Source organism: Oryx dammah, unplaced genomic scaffold, assembly GCF_014754425.2.
Source record: "Oryx dammah isolate SB20612 unplaced genomic scaffold, SCBI_Odam_1.1 HiC_scaffold_25, whole genome shotgun sequence".
Classification (NCBI taxonomy): Eukaryota; Metazoa; Chordata; class Mammalia; order Artiodactyla; family Bovidae; genus Oryx; species Oryx dammah.
Genome location: NW_024070209.1, coordinates 13,765,856 through 13,785,860, shown reverse-complemented (window position 1 = coordinate 13,785,860; position 20,005 = coordinate 13,765,856). Strand labels below are relative to the sequence as shown.

General features: G+C 47.5%; 1 protein-coding gene across 2 annotated transcripts in view; it reads right to left on the bottom strand.

Moving 5' to 3' along the window:
- Positions 1-20,005, bottom strand: part of TGFA (transforming growth factor alpha) — a 111,728-nt gene that overhangs the window by 59,338 nt on the left and 32,385 nt on the right. For both annotated transcript variants that reach the window (XM_040224569.1, XM_040224568.1), the window contains exon 2: positions 15,710-15,763. In XM_040224569.1, coding sequence (XP_040080503.1) covers positions 15,710-15,763 — 54 coding nt within the window. The remainder of the gene's footprint in view (positions 1-15,709; positions 15,764-20,005) is intronic.

Below are 20,005 nucleotides of genomic sequence, written 5' to 3'. Positions count from 1 at the left end.
TGAACTGAGCATGCTCCATAAGCCAGAGTTTTGATTACATAAGCCTTTGAAGACCAATACAAATACACTGATATTTAAAAATACTGACATTCTCAAAGCCTCTCCCCAAACAACATCCTGGCTCAGGGGAGTATATTTACTCACAAAGTTATACTACTTAAGCCAATTTTAAGAAAAGTCAACTTTCTGCAGCATTAGTGGTAAAAACATACCTTTGAAGAATTCCTTTGACTTAATCAGCCAATGTGAGTTTTTACGAGAGTGACGATTTGGATAGCTCTGTAGTACCAACACTCTTTGGGCTTCTCTGATGGCTCAGTAGGTAAAAAAGTCTGCCTGCAATGCAGGAGAAACGGGTTCGATCCCTGGGTTGGGAAGATCCTCTGGAGGAGGGCATGGCAACCCATTCCAGTATTCCTGCCTGAAAAATCCCATGGACAGAGGAGCCTGGTGGTCAGGCCAGAGGGTCGCAAAGAGCTGGACACGACTAAGCACACAGCACATCAACACTCTTTCCCAAGGTTGATCATTTTAAATAGAAATTGACCAGAAGGAAACAAGGCCAGCTCAGCTGACCTCCTTCCTCATGCACAGTGAAGGCAGGCTGCGTATGACTCCTCCACTGTGTACGAATTGAAGGTGCCCCTCACATTTCTAAAGGAGCCAATGGCGGCGTGACCAGCACAAGGTACACCATGGTGCACTCGGGAACAGAAGGCCTAGACTGCACCTTATTTCAGAATTCCTAACAAATAATGCATTGCATTTGCTGAAAAATGGTCCGGAGGCCGTATCCCTTTCCATGGTTCACAGACAAGAGATTCTGGACTCAGGACCTCTCAGGATCCTCCAGACACACCTTCTCAAGCCTCCTGTTGTAACTGAAGCTGATTCTAAGCTGAGAAGGCTGTCCATGGCATTCACTCCTTTAAGGCACCTTCTTCAGTCCCTGAGGCAGAGGGCAGTCTGCACCTGGCCCTTCCTGACACGGGTTTATTTATAATTCTGGTGGGCAAAGTCATTTAACTCAAAGAAGATTTGAAGCTTTACTCCTCACTTTTCCCAGTTAAAGGGCCCGGAGGGCAGGGACTATCCCTTGCCCATCTCTGATGCTCAGCACAGCTGTCTGAGATGTGAGGTAGTAAACCCTCATAGTCAATCATAAGAATATCTTTTAAAAAAAATAACAGGGGGCTTCCCTCGTGGCTCAGTGGTGAAGAATCCACTTGCCAATGCAGGAGACATTGGTTCGACCCCTGGTCTGGGAAGATCCCATATGCCGTGGTGCAACTAAGCCTGTGGCTACAACTCTTGAGCCTGTGCTCTAACGCCTGGGAGATGCAGCTACTGAAGCCTGTACTCCGCAACAAGAGAAGCCATTGCAATGGGAAGTCCACACACCACAACTAGAGAGTGGCCCCCGCTCACCACTAGAGAAAACCTCGTCAGCAACAAAGACCCAGAACAGCCAAAAACAATAAATAATGGAATCAAGAATTTTTAAAAACTAATAAAAGAAATAAAGTCAACTCAAATTGGGCTAAAGATCCTGTTAGTATCATATCCTCTTTCTCAAGGGTACCAAAGAACTTTTTTTTAAATTTTGAAATATTATTTTCTTCCATGTTGTTACCTAGATGGTTAATCCTCAAAGTCATTTAATCCCAGTAGCTCTTGTTCCTTAATTAGGTATGCTCTCTGTTTAACCATCTAATTATTTCTCCATTTTTATACATTTCTAACCTGGGCTTCCACTCAGATTCTGAAATCATTAGAATCTAAAGAGGAATTAGGAGTGAATGCTTCAAAAAAAAAAAGAAAAAAGGAGTGAATGCTTCTCTTAAAATCACTACAAACAGCCCCCACATAGGATCACCAGCCTCTCCATGAGGCCTTCACAAGAAGGGAGGGCAGCCCATTCTCACTTTATTTTAAACAACAGTGTCAAAGGCTGTCCACGTGAATCCCTCAAGCATGTGACTGAGCGTTTCCACCTCTGTGCTCCTGGGGTCTGTGCCAGGCACCCCAAACAGGGAGCTGAGAATTTCACCTCACTTTTCAGCCCTCTTGTGCCTCAACTTCTTGTGGTGGTTCAGTTTCTTGAGCTTCTCTACGTCCCTCCTAAATCTCATGGCTCAGGATAGAGCACAACATCCCACACCTCCCATCACTGCCACTGAAGGGTCAGGCTGTGTTTCCTCTGCGTTGGGTACCACAATTCTAAAAGGAGAACTTCACTGTGGGCCATCCTCTAGTGGCAGGTTCTATGCACCACTTCCCAACAAGCCAAGGGGGGGCTTCCTCTGACCTGTCCTCTGAGTTTCAAGGGCAAGCTCCTGGACGTGGAATTATATGGCTTATCCCCAGCGTGGTCCTTTACAACTTTAAACTCAATTCACATCCTGGTTGCTGCTGCTGCTAAGTCACTTCAGTCGTGTCTGACTCTGTGTGACCCCAGAGACGGCAGCCCACCAGGCTCCCTCCTCCCTGGGATTCTCCAGGCAAGAACACTGGAGTGGGTTGCCATTTCCTTCTCCAATGCATGAAAGTGAAAAGTGAAAGTGAAGTCGCTCAGTTGTGTCCAACTCTTAGCAACCCCACTGGACTGCAGCCCACCAGGCTCCTCCATCCATGGGATTTTCCAGGCAAGAGTACTAGAGTGGGGTGCCATTGCCTTCTCCGCACATCCTGGCTACCAACTGGCTAAGGCCATCTTGGTGTTTCAGGTATCATTTCTCACATGTGTATCACTGCTTTCTCAATGTTTTTGAAAAGATCTATGTGACCTATACATGAGCCTTACCATGTATTGTTTGAACATGTTACATGCCAACTCTTTAATCCTCACAATGACCTTATGAAGGACACTCTGCTGTGGTAACTCTCCTTTACAGATGGGGAAACTGAGGCACAGAGCAATTAACTTGCCTAAGGTCAGAGTTCCCAAGGGACACAGTCCAGTCTTGAACCCAGGCTGACTCTCGAGACTACTGTAATTACTGTGTTATCAGCCTTATGATCTTTATTTTTAGGCACCTTTGTATCAAGCCACACTTAAACAGGTGAAAAGGCATAATTCTCTCACCTGCAAATGAGAAGCTGAAATCAAGTAAAACTGAAGCTCCAAGAATAACTGAGAATGTCTAGCCTAGAAACCACCCCCACTGCATATACACCCAAGGCAGCGAGCAGACAGGGCCACCGCACTTGCTAAAGCTGAAGGGTGGGAGGGCTGTGTTATTATCCCCAGGGACTTTGTGACCTTGGAGCCCTATAGATTTAATCCTTTGTGTTGCAAAAGCCTACTGACAGCCATCTTAGGTAAATCCATAAAGCTTCCTTTAGGAAGCACCTCTCTGTGATTAGATCCAGGCGAAACATTGACGGTGCTAATAATCTATACACCCAAGAACAAAGTCCACGTGCGGTTTTGCTCAACTAGCTACCACTTTCTCCCAGCCTCACCTCCACACGCCTGCAAGCACGTCCTCACCCCCAAAGTCTGCCTGCCTAATTCCATCTCTTCCTTCAAAACTCAGTTCAAAAATCACTTCTTGTGAGAAGCCTTCCCTGATGCCTCCCAAAGAGCATGCTGGGGTTCCCTCTCCCCTTCCTTTCCTGGATTCAAAGCTCAGCTCTGCCACATTCTGTGTGACCTCGGGCAAGTTACTTCTCTCTGCCTCAGTTTTGCCAACTGTAAAATGGGACTAATAGTAGTACGTTTTTTCCTAGAGTTGTAGGTATTAAATGAGGATAGGTAGAACAGTATCCAGCATATGGTGAGAATTCTGAAAGTGCTAGGTCAGGTCATGTTACTATGTGAATTCTATTGTGATCAATAAAATACAAATTTAAAGAGTTTCTGAGTTCTCATAGCAACCTGTATATATGAATTTAATATTAAAGGAACAACTACTGTCTGTGGTGCATCACATATTTTTGATGTTCAAATTGGATCTTCATTCTGAAAAAGGCTGTGAAGCTCCAACCTAGGGTTAAATCCTTAGGAAATTGCCTATAATGACAATGGTGATGTGGTTATCTTCTGGTTAGATGTACATCTAGATTTCCAGAGCCTCTCACTGTGCTGGGCTGTGGTTATTTAATGGAATATTAGGTGGACAGCCTGCTACATCCAGATTGTTATAGAGGCTCCTGAGGACGGTTATGTGATTCATGATTATCCTTCCATTTGTCATGCCCCAGAGCACCTGAGAGACTCATTAGTGGCAGATTTCTGAGTAAGATCTAACATTTTTCACTTTTAAGATTCCAAAAGTGCCTTTCTAGGTCTACCGTGTAAGGCAGGGAGAGATGTTTATTATATCCCAAGCCCCCAGTGCATGCTTAGTCACTCAGGCGTGTCCGACTCTTTGCAACCCCAGGGACTGCCACACATTCAGGCTCCTCTGTCCATGGGGATTCTTCAGGCAAGAATACTGGAGTGAACTGTCTCCTCCAGGGATTGAACCCAGGTCTCCCGCACGGCAGGGGGATTCTTTACCGTCTGAATGACCAGGGAAGTCCAAGAATACTGGAGAGGGTAGCCTATCCCTTCTCCAGGGGAACTTTCCGAATCAGGAATCGACCTGGGGTTTCCTGCATTGCAGGTGGATTCTTTACCGGTTGAGCTCCCAGGGAAGCCCCAAGCCCCCAGCAGTTGGGACAAAAAAGGCCTGCTAAATGACAACTGGGAAGAAAAGCATCCCCCTTTGAACCTCAGCTCCATGACATCAGTGTGAGTAAAACTGAGCCCCCCCCCCATTCTATTTTGTTTTATCCATTTTCCCCCTTGATTCGTACTAGCATGTTTTGGTATTTAAGAAACACTTTAGTCAATGCAGCCTAACAATACAATGGTCAGACATGTGAAATCACCTTCTGTTATACAGACTTCTAGAGAGAAAAGAGGTTCAGAACGAACAGTTACTGCACTGCTAAGGAAGACATCTGAACCGGCTCCATCAAAACAGCTAAAGGTCCTCCATTAGTAAATAACCAGACACTCAAGGCTGTTCCCCAAACGCAGAAGCGGGCAGTTTCGGTCAGGCTCTCAGAAAACAAAGCTGCTGCCTTACCCCCAAGCCGCTGTGTTCATCATTTCATCACAGCAAGGATAAAGAGAAAGAGGATGCTTTGAGGTGGTGGCCCAAGTTCTGAGGTGTTGGATCGTCTTTACCAAGCTTCTGGGTGGATGCTAGAAAGTCAGTCCAGGAACACAAACATTTCACAGACTCCCATAAACTGGCTCTGTCCAGCAATGGGAAGCCAGAATTCCAGGGATGGGATGAGGTTGTTGCCTTAAGAAGAAAGCCTCTCGGCCTACAAGGGCATGTATCTACCACTTAGCTTCTTTCCCTTGGGCCTTAACCACATTTTGCTGAGAATCAGAAGTGCCAATTTCTGGGCCACAGGCTGATGAGGGTCCAGGAATCTGCATTTTAACAATCAGCAGGATGACTCTTCTACTCACTGGAACATGAGAACCACTGCCTTACAACTAGAATGCTGGTGATAAAAGCACAATGAAGACGCAGACATGCGTCACGATCCATGCATCACCAATAATGCAGTAAGAGGAGCAGCAGCCGAGGACCCAAGTGTGTGTGCACACAGCTGCATGTCATCTCTAATGCTCACAACAACCCTAAGAGCAGGTGCCATCATTATTCCTGTTTCATAGATAAGGAAGCTGAGGTACACAGAGGTTAGGTAATTTGCTTAAGGCCTCACAGCTAGTAAGTGGCAGGGGGAGAGTCTGAACCCTGTCCAATTCAGAGTGCTCACATTCTATCTAGAGACTGACTCTAGAGCCGGGGGCCCAGAAAAGCCCAACCTCTCCACTGAAACCCAGAGACAAAAGTGAATGGAATTGCAAGAGCAGCACTGACGTATATAAATTATCATGTGTAAAACACAGAGCTAGCCGGAAGCTGCTGTTTAGCACAGGGAGCTCAGCTCAGGGCTCTGTGATGACCTAGAGGGGGGCATGAGACGGAGGCTCAAGAGGGAGGTGATATATGTATACTTATAGCCGATTCACATTGTTGTACAGTAGAAACCAACACAACATTGTAAAGCAATTATACTTCAATTAAAGATAAAAAAGTAAAAATAAACAAAATAAACAGCTGAAAAAAAAGGAATGGATCAGCATTTAGAAGCCAAAGGGCCACCAAAGGAGAGTTTGGAAGAGTATCCCCAGAACTTGGGAGTGAATTGGCAAGTATTCTGTTGGGGTCAACCTCTGCAGACAGCGAGGTCCCTGGAGGTGGGCGCCAAGCATGCAGGCCAGAGTGGCAGGTCCCTCTGCTCCACAAACAGCGGCACTGCCTGCGCCTCGTGACAGCCTGCAGTCAGCTCACACAGGCCGACAGCCTGCAGTCAGCTCACACAGGCCAACAGACCTGCAGGGCAGGAGTCAGCCATGGCCTTTTCTGTCTTTCTAAAAAGGTAGTTCCTTTTATTTCTGACTATAGTATTAAAAATGCTCACTGTAGACAAGATAGGAAAAAATAGGAAAGTATAAAGGAAATTACAATCAGCTATATTCCCATTCAGTTCAGTTCAGCTGCTCAGTCGTATCCGACTCTGCGACCCCATGGACCGCAGCATGTCAGGCTTCTCTTTATATCACCAACTCCTAGAGCTTGCTCAAACTCATGTCCATCGAGTCAGTGATGCCACCCAACCATCTCATCCTCTGTTGTCCCCTCCTCCTACCCTCAATTTTTCCCAGCATCCGGGGTCTTTTCCAATGAGTTAGTTCTTCACATCAAGTGACCAAAATATTGCAGTTTCAGCTTCAGCATCAGTCCTTGCAATGAACAGCCAGGACTGATCTCCTTTAGAATGGATGGGTTAGATCTCCTTGCAGTCCAAAGGACTCTCAAGAGTCTTCTCCAACACCACAGTTCAAAACCGCTCACAGTTCAAAAGCACAATTCTTCGGCGCTCAGCTTTCTTTATAGTCCAACTCTCACATCCATACATGACTACTGGAAAAAACATAGCTTTGACTAGACGGACCTTTGTTGGCAAAATAATGTCTCTGCTTTTTAATATGCTGTCTAGGTTGGTCATAGCTTTTCTTCCAAGGAGCAAGCGTCTTTTAATTTCATGGCTGCAGTCACCATGTGCAGTGATTTTGGAGCCCAAGAAAATAAAGTCTGTCACTGTTTCCTTTGCTTCCCCATCTATCTGCCATGAAGTGATGGGACCAGATGCCATGATCTTCATTTTCTGAATGTTGAGTTTTAAGCCAGTTTTTTCACTCTCCTCTTTCACTTTCATCAAGGGGCATCAGAGATAATTAATGTTAATACTATATGATGCTTGACTTTTATTTCTGCATCTGTGTGTACAGTGTATAAAATTGAGATGTTATATTCAATTTTATACAGAACATTTTCCTCCCATATCATTAAATATTCTTAATCAGCATGATTTTAAAGGGCTTTTATTTAAAATCTAATCACCTGTCCCATAACTATTTCCCTCTTGCTGACATTTAAACTGGCTGTATTTTACTATAGTGGATAACCTAACATCCCTGGTTATTTCTGTTAAACAGATGGCTAAAAGTGTAATTGTTGGATCACACAGCATGGACAATTATAAGGTTCTTACAAATACTAAGGAATCAAGTTCCCAATTAATATTAAACTCTTTCCCAGAAAGCCAACAGGCATACCCATAAGCAATATACATAGCTCACACACACCAGCACTCAGAGTTGCCATGCTGAAAAATATGCCAATCTGGTAGATTAAAATATCTTTCCCAGTATGTCTATCTTTCCCAGTAGAGTAAAAGGTTCTTGAGAACAGAGATTTTGTTTTCATCAAGGTCTGGCACATAGTAAGTGCTCAATAAATCTTTGCTGATTGAATGAACGATTCAAAGAATTGGTCTGGACCAGGAATGCTGGTCTTTGCCCCCTCCAGGCCTACCCTGCTCTTTGGCATCTTGTTACCTGCAGCCTTACCCCCACCCCCAATCCTGCCACAGCTGCTGGGCGACCACTCGGACCAAAGAAGACACACCGGTCCCATTCTCTCTCTTGAGACTCTGAGCTAAGAGGTACAGAGATGGAACGAGCTGCCATTAGGATGATCTTCATTGTAGGTACAGAGTAAATGGCCACAGTCCACGGGGCCTGACTACTATACTACTGCTGTGGTTCTCTCCAGGCTGACTTTTTTGGCTGATGTGTGGTTAGATTCTGCTCCTGCTATGTAAGGTGCCTGCCAGAAGATGCCCTTTATCTTCTGGCAGGCACCTTATGTAGCAGGAGCGGCTTCATAGATGACAACCATAGCCCCGAAGAGTGATCAATCAGATGGAAAACCAGCTAGGCATCACAAGCCAAACTCAGTAAGAAGCAACTTATTAAAGAAAATAAAAAGTACCCAGTTTGGTACTTTGTTTAAAAATGGGAAGTCTGAACATAGTAGAGGCAGGTGTTTTCTTCAAAGAAACCCATATGGTGGATCACCTGCTCTGTGTTTATGATTTTCTTTGAGATGTAAAAATCATCAATATCACCGGCCTGATGGCAGGGCTCATCATATTGACTTCTCATGTATATCTCCAGGGCCTAGCACAATGCCTGGTAGAAGGTAGTACTTAATAAGTGGGTGCTAAGTAAAAGTCAAGAGCTAAAAAGGAGGAGAGCAGTAGGCTTCTACAGGCCTTGATTTTTAGAAATCCAGGAGTTGTGTCACTCACTTTGGTTTTTCAAAGCTGGTAGATGGCTCAACTTAAACCATGGCCTTGATTTACCCAATCCATCCTCTCCATTCCTTTGTTAAAACATCTATACCAATGTCCTCAGCACGCAAAAGCTCAATCAGTTGGCTACACTAGTTTACCACCCATTTCTGTTTTTAACAGTGAAGATATTTATTTACCAAGATGACACAAGTGTTTGTTCCCAAACCTGCTCATGTCAATCACACTCATTACTGTATTTACATAACTACATATTACATATACTAATGAAATATCTATGCATAAGGAAAGAGCTGTTGTTTTTATTACAAGTGCAGTGTTTTGGAAACACTTGATAAAGGTGAAAAGTATTGCTGTCAATTTAGGGGTGAACAAGATAGCTATGAAAGACTAGGTGTGGAGGGGAATGTAGAGGTCTGCCAAGTTTTAAGGCACTTACTCTGCAAGTGTCTGAATTCTTACACTGAAGAAACTAAATATGGAAATTACAAAGGATGCAATGTGGGTACAGCTTACACCAGTAAACAAATGCAGAATGCCAATATATAAATCCATGACTAACCAAGAGTATTATGAGACATTATCTGACTTTCCTTCATGTAATGCACTCTGAAATTCTCTAGTCTAAGTTCTTCAATCTCATTTGTTTTAAATGCTGGTTGTGACCCACTAGAGTGATTTTGTGACTCACGGTTTGAAAAGACACTGCCTTAATCCAAGTCCTTAACTTTATCCAGGGGGGATCTGGGGTTAAGAGCACTACAGATGTCACCCAGCTAGTGAGTAAGAATTATGATCCTAGATTCCACATTCTGTGGTGTATCTACTACTCTGAGCAACCTACCTTCTGACCCAGCACAGTTTCCTCTGCAAAAAGTAGAAGGTAAAATGAGGAATTGTGTGACAAGCAGAAATCCTAGAAAGGAAAGGAGAAACATGCCCTCCTTCTTTCCTGAGGCTCCTTGCTCCTCTAAGCGTCCTCCACAGCGAGCTAGTCCCCGCACCGACTGTCTGTGTTTTTAGCCCCTAACGAAGTCATACCAAGTCTCTTGTGCTACAGACACATATTTGGAACCGTGAACCTTGTACCTGGGTAGAACACGTGAGCGTTCTAATTTTAGAATGACTTCAGCCCCACGTGGGAAAACTCCAGACAATGGAACGGGGAAGCAGGTTGCAGTTCTGAAAAGCTTTTGTTAGGCAAGGTGAGCAATAACCAGATCCCTGGCTTGCTGGCTGATCCGTATTCTACCTGTTTTCCAAACAAAGTACTGTCTTCAAAGACTGCTCCCTATAATCTGATTTGTCCTCCCTCCACACCCCCAGCCCAAACTTGCCCTTCTTAACTGTTAAACCCAGAGCCCCCACCAAATCTGACCACCGTCTCCCCATGCAAGCTAAGAGGGACCATCCCTCTGAATGACACCACCATGAATGTTCCATGGTCTTTCATCATCGCCTTTGAAAAGTCTCCCAGGTGCTAAATTAAGTAAGGTTTCCAACACTGCCTGGCTCCAAGTGGGTGTCAATAGACACAGGCTAGAGGAAGGAGTAGAAATTCAGAGGTTTAAAGAACCACCCTGAATCACCCAGGAATTAGGCAAAGAACAGGAGGAGCTTGGCTCCCAGGTGTCTGAGCAAGGCCCTCACCACACCCCTGAATCATTAGAATGAGTCTCATGAAAATATGAGAACCAGATGGGCAGCCTGGGAACGAGGCAACATTAACAGGGTTAAGCAAGCAGCCACCCAACAACTTAACCAGGGTGCATTCTGTCCCCAGTCAGGGGCATTAAAAGGTGCCTTTGAAGATAGGCCGTGACTCTTTCCTCACGAAGGGTGTGAGGTTCTAAGCTGCAGGTGCTGCCATCCTCACCTCACCTCCAGCTAATGTTTCTCTGCAAGCTTTACAAACTGACAACCAACCAGATACAAATTTTCTTTCCTGGCCTGCAGACTACTGACTTCTTTGAGCAATGATTTTCTAAATCACACTAAGCAGTCAGCTGTGGTTGCCGTCTGTCACTGCGAGGCTCTCATCGTGGGGTCACCTTTGTGGTGGAGACAAGGACAGAGAAGTTGTCCAGCAACTACAATGTAGCCTCTGTGTGTGTGTGTGTGTGTGTGTGTGTGTGTGTGCATGCACACACACTCAGTTATTCAGTCACGTGTGACTCTTTGCAACCCCATGGACTGAGGCTCACCAGACTCCTCTGTCCGTGGAATCTTCCAGGTGAGTAGTAGGTTGCTATTTCCTACTCCAGAGGATCTTCCCAATCCAGGGACTGAACACAAGTTTCTTGTGTCTCCTGCATTGGCAGGTGGATTGTTTTTTACCACTGCACCACCTGAAAAGCCCATAATGTTAGAACCTGCATGTAAAATAGCATCTGGCTCCGAGAGAACGAGACACAGGGCACTCACACTACCACCAGTGTATCTGAGGATCATGGCAGGTTTGACCACTGCCATACATTCCTAACATTACTTTGCCAACAAAGGTCTGTCTAGTCAAAGCTATGGTTTTTCCAGTAGTCATGTATGGATGTGAGAGTTGGGACTGTGAAGAAAGCTGAGCACCGAAGAATTGATGCTTTTGAACTGTGGTGTTGGAGAAGACTCTTGAGAGTCCCTTGGACTGCAAGGAGATCCAACCAGTCCATTCTAAAGGAGATCAGTCCTGAATATTCTTTGGAAGGACAGATACTGAAGCTGAAACTGCAATACTCTGGCCACCTGATGCAAAGAACTGACTCATTGGAAAAGACCCTGATGCTGAGAAAGACTGAAGGCAGGAGGAGAAGGGGACAACAGAGGATGAGATGGTTGGACAGGATCACCGACTTGATGGACATGAGTTTGAGTAAGCTCCAGGAGTTGGTGACGGATAGGGAAGCCTTGTGTGCTGCAGTCCATGGGGTCACAAAGAATTGGACACGACTGAGCAACTGAACTGAACTGATAATTTGAAGGCTGCCTTCGAAATCCTCATCAAAGCTTTCTAAGCAGTCTCCATCAATCCATCACAGTGGTCATGTGAAAAACTTCACAGGTTATTCCTAAGTCAAGGCCAACATCCAAACAGGAACCAGATGAATAACTTGCCTGAGGACACAGCAGAACTGAGACCAGATCGGTCTAACACACAGGGCTCCCAACCTCCAGCCTAAGGCATGTATCCCTCCAATGCTCCACCAGAAGCAAATGTCTGAGAAGCATTTCTGATGATAATAATGCCAGTTTCCATGCCTCTGGCATCATCTACCCTCCATATTTGTGGGTTTATAAAAAGGAGGATTGAAAGAAACAAATGAAACCTCAAACAAAAAGGCCAAGGGCAACTATGAAGCCATGAGGCCACGAAACTTTTTTGGGGGGAAAGCACAAGAATGCCACATGGGATCAGCCCCTGTTCCTTCAAGCTCATATTCCACTTTTGATTGGCACGTGGAGTTTGCAATTTTCTGTCTATGCTGCTTCATCAAAATGTTAGAGCTTAATTCTGAGTAAGTCTGCAGTCCTTTGTTCCAACACCATCAATCAGGAATATACCAAAACCTTCTTGTGTTCATTACTATTGCTCATTGCAATTAACTCTCAGAGTGAAGATCTGCATTTTAAACCATGGGTGAAGCTCTCGTAGCTTCTATCCTAAAATTACCCATCTTCACACCTACATAGTTTCAGTAAATGAGCCCACCAACCTCCAGAGCATAAGGGTTAGGAGGGACTCAGATGTGAAAGTCAGTCACGCAGTATATAAATGAGCACATTTTATAAAAGCAGTGTTGACCTGAAAGGAAATATAACTAGAAAGTAAAATATGAAAACATCAAAGGCAATGTGAATTAAATAAAATGACACAAATTTGAATTCAGTGTCATCTACCCTCCATATTTAAGAATCTAATAAAAAAGAATTACTATTGCTTTTGTTGGTATAACTGAACTATGGTTTCACTGTAAAAGTTCTTATCTGTTAGATACAAGTAATAGTCACAAGAGAAATGGATTATGTTTTAAACTATACCAACAAAGAGCAAACTCAAAAAGGTGAGAAAATAGATGAAAGAAAAATGGCAGAGAGATGCTAGTTGTTGAAGTTGGGTGATGGATAACATGGGGATTGATGTTGCTATTATTTTTCCTTTTCTATGTATGAAGATTTCTATTATAACCATTAACAAACAGTTTTGCTTGCTGAATTAGCCAAAAGTTAAACACACATATATTTCAATGCTAGTAGTGTGGAGAAGGCAGTGGCACTCCACTCCAGTTCTCTTGCCTGGAAAATCCCATGGATGGAGGAGCCTGGTGGGCTGCAGTCCATGGGGTTGCTGAGGGTCAGACACGACTGAGCGACTTCACTTTGACTTTTCACTTTCACGCATTGGAGAAGGAAATGGCAACCCACTCCAGTGTTCTTGCCTGGAGAATCCCAGGGACGGGGGAGCCTAGTGGGCTGCCGTCCATGGGGTCGCACAGAGTTGGACACGACTGAAGCGACTTAGCAGCAGCAGCAGCAGCAGTAGTGAGTGTGGCTGGTGGGGTCTCCAGTTTGAGCTGTACCCACAACAAGATTTCAGCCATGTCCGGAGAGGACAGAGTTGGGGTGGGGTGGGCAAGGCCTACAAGGACCTGGGAAGTCTTCCAGGAGATGGGAAGGTCACCCTAAAGGGAAAGAAAGTTGAGCAAACAAGCCTGATTTAGTCACAAGGCCCTAGGTCCTGGACAAGTGGCTCTGACACGGTCATCACCACGTGGACTTGTCTGCTAACTAGCCCAGCCCTCTCTGGATTCATACCTTGGTCCAGCGGGCCAGGGCAGAGAGCAAGCAAACATGGAAAGAACTATTCCATTAACCTCTCAGGGGCACAAGCACCACAGCTAAGTAACCCATCAGAGACCAGTGCAAGAGGCCAGACTGGCGGCTCCCCTCCCCACTCCAACATGTCACCAACCAACACCAAGATCTCAATGCCCCTGGACACTAGAAGGTGTGGCCCTACCCCAGCTCTCACCCACCACATTGGGCCACAGAGCAGCACTGAGCCAGTTACAGGGTCAAGTGCAAAAGGGCAGGCCATACCTACTATTTTCTGAACCTAAGTCGTCATGGGGAGAGTATGTCCGATATCAACCTGAGACCGTCTCATAGAAGCAAGCCCAGAAAAGAAACATGGAACAGAGGTCGATCATGACCGCAGCAAGCATAGTTATTTTCTGGATAAATATCACAGGTTTCCCATGTCTCCCCAGAAGAGCCTGGGAAACCCCAAAGGGCCTCAGCAGGAGCCATGCCAGGCCCCTAAGGGGACTGGCTCAGGTACAACATCCCCTAGGCCTTTCCTGTGTGAATGGATGGAATGGGAGTAGGGGGTAACATAACTGTCTCCCTGGGGGTAGCATCAGCCTCTGCCATCACCACAAACCGTCACCTACGAGTGACTCAGAGGAGAAGCGGCTGTTGGCCCACCAGGTCCTACAGTGAGGACCACGATGGGCTGGGGGTGCACCCGGAGGGTAAATGCATCCCAGGATGACGGCTGGGTCAATTGTGAAAATAGCATGGTCACAAAGCTATCCCCTCCTCCCTGTATATGCACATCTGAGCCCTTTGTGATGGGGGAAGTAGTTAAAAAGTGAAAGAACTACTTCATGGAAACTCGAGTAGACCCTGGACTGCCAAAGCACTGCTTTGGAATGGACGGGCGCTTCCACCCCCAGTAGGACAAGAGGCAATTTCTTCTGTGGCCTCACGGGTCACCAAGTGGCTCAGACACCTTAAGGGTTCAAGTGCATCAAGGATAACAGCTGCAGGCGGAGACTGGGTGGGGTACAGAAGCACTGGTATCCAGTGGGAGCAGCAGCGGCATCTACCATGTTTGGATGGAAAGCTTTGGAGAAGAGCTAAGTACCAGGAACAGTGTGTGGTGGTTTGAGGATGTATGAATACAGAGGACTACCTCCTGCCCTGGCACCTCCCTGAAACAGCTCGGGAGACACAGCTGGGGCCACTGCAGTAACAGAGGGGAACATTATGTCAAGGAGCGAACAGAGAAACTGGCAGGCTGGTACACTGCTGACATAAAAACCTGCTCAATTCATTTGGAAAGCTACTTAGCAATTTGTTACAAGGGTCATAAATAAATACTCTTGCTCCTAGAGCTATGGCCCAAGGAAAGAATCCAAAAGAAGAAAACAGTTTCTAGGCATCAAGAGGGAGCATTATAATTTAAACTGAAAACAAAAATATCCCATGGGAAAAGCCTAACTGTAACACGTGTCCACTTGAATGAAACATTATGATATTTTAAAAGGATACATTTCAAAACATTCTAGCCACAGAGAAAAAAGCACAACTCCAAACCCTGAACTTAAAAAGCAGGCACCCAAATCACTTCCTCACCACGACTAACTGTATAAAAATATTAGCGCACAAAGACAAATGCTAAAAGCCGTGCGCAAACATTACAGGGGACGCTTTTGTGAGCTTCTGCCCACGAGCAGTTTGCTGCCAACGTTTCCCAACTTTCCAATCTGTTGACCCAGGATCTCACAAATGCAACAAAGGAAATGCGATTACAAATGTCCAAGGAGAAACTGGAAAATATTAATAACTAAACAAAGATTCCCAGGCAGAAGGAGACAAGAGGGTTTAGGAATCTGGGTTCTTCTTTAGATGAATTATGAGGCTCAGCTTGCCAGCACCCTTGCCCACAGGGACTGTGCTGGGATCAGAGCTGGGAGAGGGCGCACCCTCGATGAGCAGGGACGGTCGCTGTGCATCGGCGCTTAAGACCTCCCAGGAGCACTCCCCAGGCCCTGGGACAACGTGCAGGAGGCAGACGCATGGGAGCTCAGCAGGCAGGAGCCCCGGGGGACGCTTGTAGCAGAGGCTCCACAAAGCAGCCAGGGGCTGCTCCCATCCGTTCTCCATACACCACCCCACATGGAGGGGACGGGGCGGGACTCACCACTCAGGGCGGATGTGCTGTTCTCCAGGGCCTGGCACACGGCCAAGAAAATACCTGTGAAGAGGGAGGAAAGAAGACAGGTGAGAGTCTGCCCAGCAGCCAACTTCTCAGGCTTCAAGAACAGGTCCTTCTCAAAGGGCAAGAGTTGATAGTTTTACAAAGTGACCAACAGGCAGTCATAGCAACATAGTACAGAGTGGTGGTGGTTTAGTCACTCAATTGTGTTCAACTCTGCGACCCTATGGATTGTAGACCGCCAGGCTCCTCTGTCCATGAGGATTCTCCAGGCAAGTGGGTTGCCATTCCCTTCTCCGGGGGATCTTCCTGACCCAGGGATAAAACCCTGGTCTCCCACATTGCAGGCAGATTCTTCACCATCGTGAGCCACCGGGGAAGCTCAGTACAAAATGAATAGTTGGGACCCTTTGTGCAAAAAGCAGGAAAAAAGTGCCTATTAGCATTACTAAAATCTCAAGCTTTTTCTTTCCTAGTCTCTCTCTCTCCACTTGTCATGATGTTTCTTGTTTTAAAACACTTTATCATCGTCGCTCAGTCGTGTCCGACTCTTTGTGACCCCAGGGACTATAGCCCACCAGGCTCCTCCATCCATGGGATTCTCCAGGCAAGAATACTGGAATGGGTTACCATTTCCTTCTCCAGGGGATCTTCCCAACCCAGGGATCGAACCCGGGTCTCCCACATTGCAGGCAGACGTTTTACCATGTCTGGGCCACCAGGGAATCGCAAAACACCTTATAGATATATTTTATTCTGATAAAATATACATAGGAGTTACTATCTTCACTCTTTAAGCGCACAGTTCGGTGGCTTTAAGTAGGTACATGCTGTTGAGGCTGTCACAATATTTGTTACGTGCTCTTTCTGGTCTTGCTCTCTCTGGGGTGTGAGGAGACTTGCAGGGTCAGCCCAGCTCCCCAGAGACACCCTGGGCCCCAGTAACAGTACCCAAGCGCACACGGGATCCCGGACAGCTGGGTCCGCCAGCAGGGGGATGGATGTGCGGATGTGAGCGACCCAGCTGGGGGCAGGGGAGCCAGTCAGAGGTTTCTTCTTCCCAGAAACCAGTCGCCCCAACCCACAGTGGGCAGGTGACCTTGGGGGCGTCGCAACATCTACCCGGGGTATGTGGATTAGAGGAGAGGAGAGGCTTGCCCATATCCGTCTTCTGCAGAGACACAGCTGGGCTACCAGCCTCAATGGGGCAGCTGCCACCATGCCCTGCCCAGGAGGGGCACACACCTCACTCCAGCCTTTCTGGAGTCCAGGTCCCAGGCGGAAGTAGCGAGAACCCACCCAGGGGAGGCAGGGAGGTGTCAGTAGGTGGGATCACAGGAGCCAAGGCCCCAGGGCCCTGCACACACCCCACTGTCCCATTAACCTTCATTTGCCTTTCACATTTATAATGTGAAAGGAAAAGCATTAAGTATGTCCAGACTGCGACTGCGTGGGCATGAGCCCCCAAGCCCAGGGCCCACCTGAGCAGGAGGCTCTGGGACCACAGGGGTCGCTTACTTCCAAAGCTACCCCGGCCAGCAGATGACCTTCTGCACCTGCACGTTACAGCCCCGGAGGAAGCACAGCAGCACAATTCTGTCGAAGAAGGAACCTCTAGGGGTTATGCAACCAGCATGAACTAAGAATGATTTCCTAAAACTGAACTGCAAAAACATGCCGTGATGGTCACGCAATGAGGCCGGGCCACCTGCAGGCTAGCCCAGAGGCAGAACAGAAAAGAGGCAAACCTCTGTGCTGTGACCCCCAGCCCGAGGCTCGGGAACACCCCTTGCCACGCAGGCTGTGAGAGCTCCTTTCCCCCATCACTCAGGATGTAGACACGCCAGCCCTTGACTCTCAAGGGAGAAACACGCTTGGAACAGATGAGGCGATCTGCTCAGAAATTCCCTTTAAGCCTTTGACCTGAGAAATACCTAAAAGCTTCAGGCTGCTCTCACTGCTGGCCTGGCATGAATTTCCCAAATACTCCTTCGGAGTGCCAACCGTGACACTGGCTGCTGGAGTTGGGTCAGGGGAGACCAGGAGGCGGTGGCAGACGGGGACGGGGAGAGAGTTAGTGAAATCACACGTTGGCCTGTGAAATTCCTTCTTGCTGCTCAACAGGCAGTACCTTTGGAAGCAAGGTCTCAGGACCTCCCTGGGCATTATCTAAAAGGGCGAGTGTGTAATCGACACACCAAGCATTACAGTGAGGGTTTCCTACCAAAGCAAGACAAAGTCTCAGAGGGCTCTCCCAGTCAGCTGGGGACCTGTCACAAGCTGATTTTACTGGCATCACCACAAACCACTCTGGGCCAAAGGTGGCCCGTGACTTGCGGAACCGAAAGGAAAGGCTCACAGATGCTCTGTATACCTCTTGAGAGGAAGTGCCACTGGCCTGTCACAAACAGCCTATGAACAAATGCATCTCCTTCCCCTCTCCGTCCCAGCCCCGTATCCCTCTGTCCGTCCAGCAGTCAGTACAGTTCCTGGGCTCCACGCTGACCTCTGCTTAAGCAAAGCCTGGACTAGACAGCAAACACTGTCCACCCTCAGCCAGGAGAGAGCGGAGGTGCTCCCCAGCATCCAGGGCGTGTGGAGGGGTGCTCCCTCAGCCTTGGGGCGAGTCCCTTTGCCATCCCACCCCCTGGGTTCCTTACCTGGGAGCTGTCAGCTGCTGAACTTGCAAAGATGCTTCAGGAACTAATTAGGGGTTACAAAACCACCATGTTCCACAGAGGAAGGACACTGGGTTTTTAATCATAAGTTGAGCAGTACAAGAACAGTTCCTTTCTGTTACTCCCGACAGTCCCATGGAAAAACTCTTTGGTGCCCTGGGCTCTCTCTGCAGTTTCTGTTTAGACACAACTGCAGCAGGGGCCCTGTGATGGGAGATGAGGCCTCTGCTTCTCCTTCACCACGTGGTGGGCTCCCTAGGAGAGTTCCAGATCCAAAAGAGAGGGTCTGACCCCTGTCACGTCTCACGGCGGCACAGGTGCCACTTACTGGGCAGGTGGCAGTCCCAGGCCCACCACGTGGCTTTTACATGCTTTATCTTATTTAGTCCTCACCATACCCCGGAGAAGGCAATGGCACCCCACTCCAGTATTCTTGCCTGGAAAATCCCATGGACGGAGGAGCCTGGTAGGCTGCAGTCCATGGGGTCACTAAGAGTCAGACACAACTGAGCGACTTCACTTTGACTTTTCACTTTCATGCATTGGAGAAGGAAATGGCAACCCACTCCAGTATTCTTGCCTAGAGAGTCCCAGGGATGGGGGGGCGTGGTGGGCTACAGACTATGGGGTCACACAGTCGGACACGACTGAAGTGACTTAGCAGCAGCAGCAGCAGCACCATACCCATGACACAGGGCTCCTCCCAGCCTCCCTGCCTTCTGGTCCAGTCTATGGAAACACCCCATTTTACAGATGAGGAAACTGAGGCTTAGACAGGTTGAGAAATCTGCCCAAGTTCCTGCAGCCCAATTCAGACTCAAGTCTATCCAACTCCTATGCCTGAGACAGTGTTTAATGACCACCCCACACACCAGTCCTGACCATGGGCTGTGGAAGTACCAGCTATGACCCCCAAAAGAGTCCAGACAGCAGATTCAGTGGGCCTAGGCACCAGGTTGATCCATCTCTTCCAGAGGCTCCATCTGTTGCCTCTTGTGATATTTCCACTGCCTCCAATCCCGCCACTATAAGCAAGGTCTACCAAGAAGAAGCAAGGGTATGAACATCCAGAATCCCCACAGCATAACCTCCATAAGCCCAGCTGCCCAGACTCCCCCTGGGCTTTGCTTGGAACAGCTGGACTGTGTGAAGGCCAGAAACACGTGGCCTTGGCAGGCTCCGAGACTCAACAGGAGCACAGGAATCCTCCCTGGAGCACCTGCGTGGGTTCAGACGTAGGCATGGCCGCCGCCAGTGGCCCTGGGGAGACAGCGCACAGTTCAGACGGAGACTCAGAGGCTACAGGTGCCTCTCGCCTGAGGTTCAAAGCCGGGCCTTGCCTGCCCCGAAGCCAGCCAGCCAGCCTGCCTCCCTCCAGGCAGGAATCCCTTCTGGGCTGCTCCTGCCAGCATCCCATTTTGTTTAAATAGCTCCAACAAGGGGAATCTCAGGATTGTGAACTTAGTAAAGCAGGGTGGTGGCAAGGGGAAAATCTACACGCAATGGAAGAAAAACCTGTGAAAGACAGACCCCAGCCTCGAGGCAGAGGGAACCCACGTGGCCCTCCAGGAAGGATAAGGGCCGCAGAGCTTTCGCTTCAGCT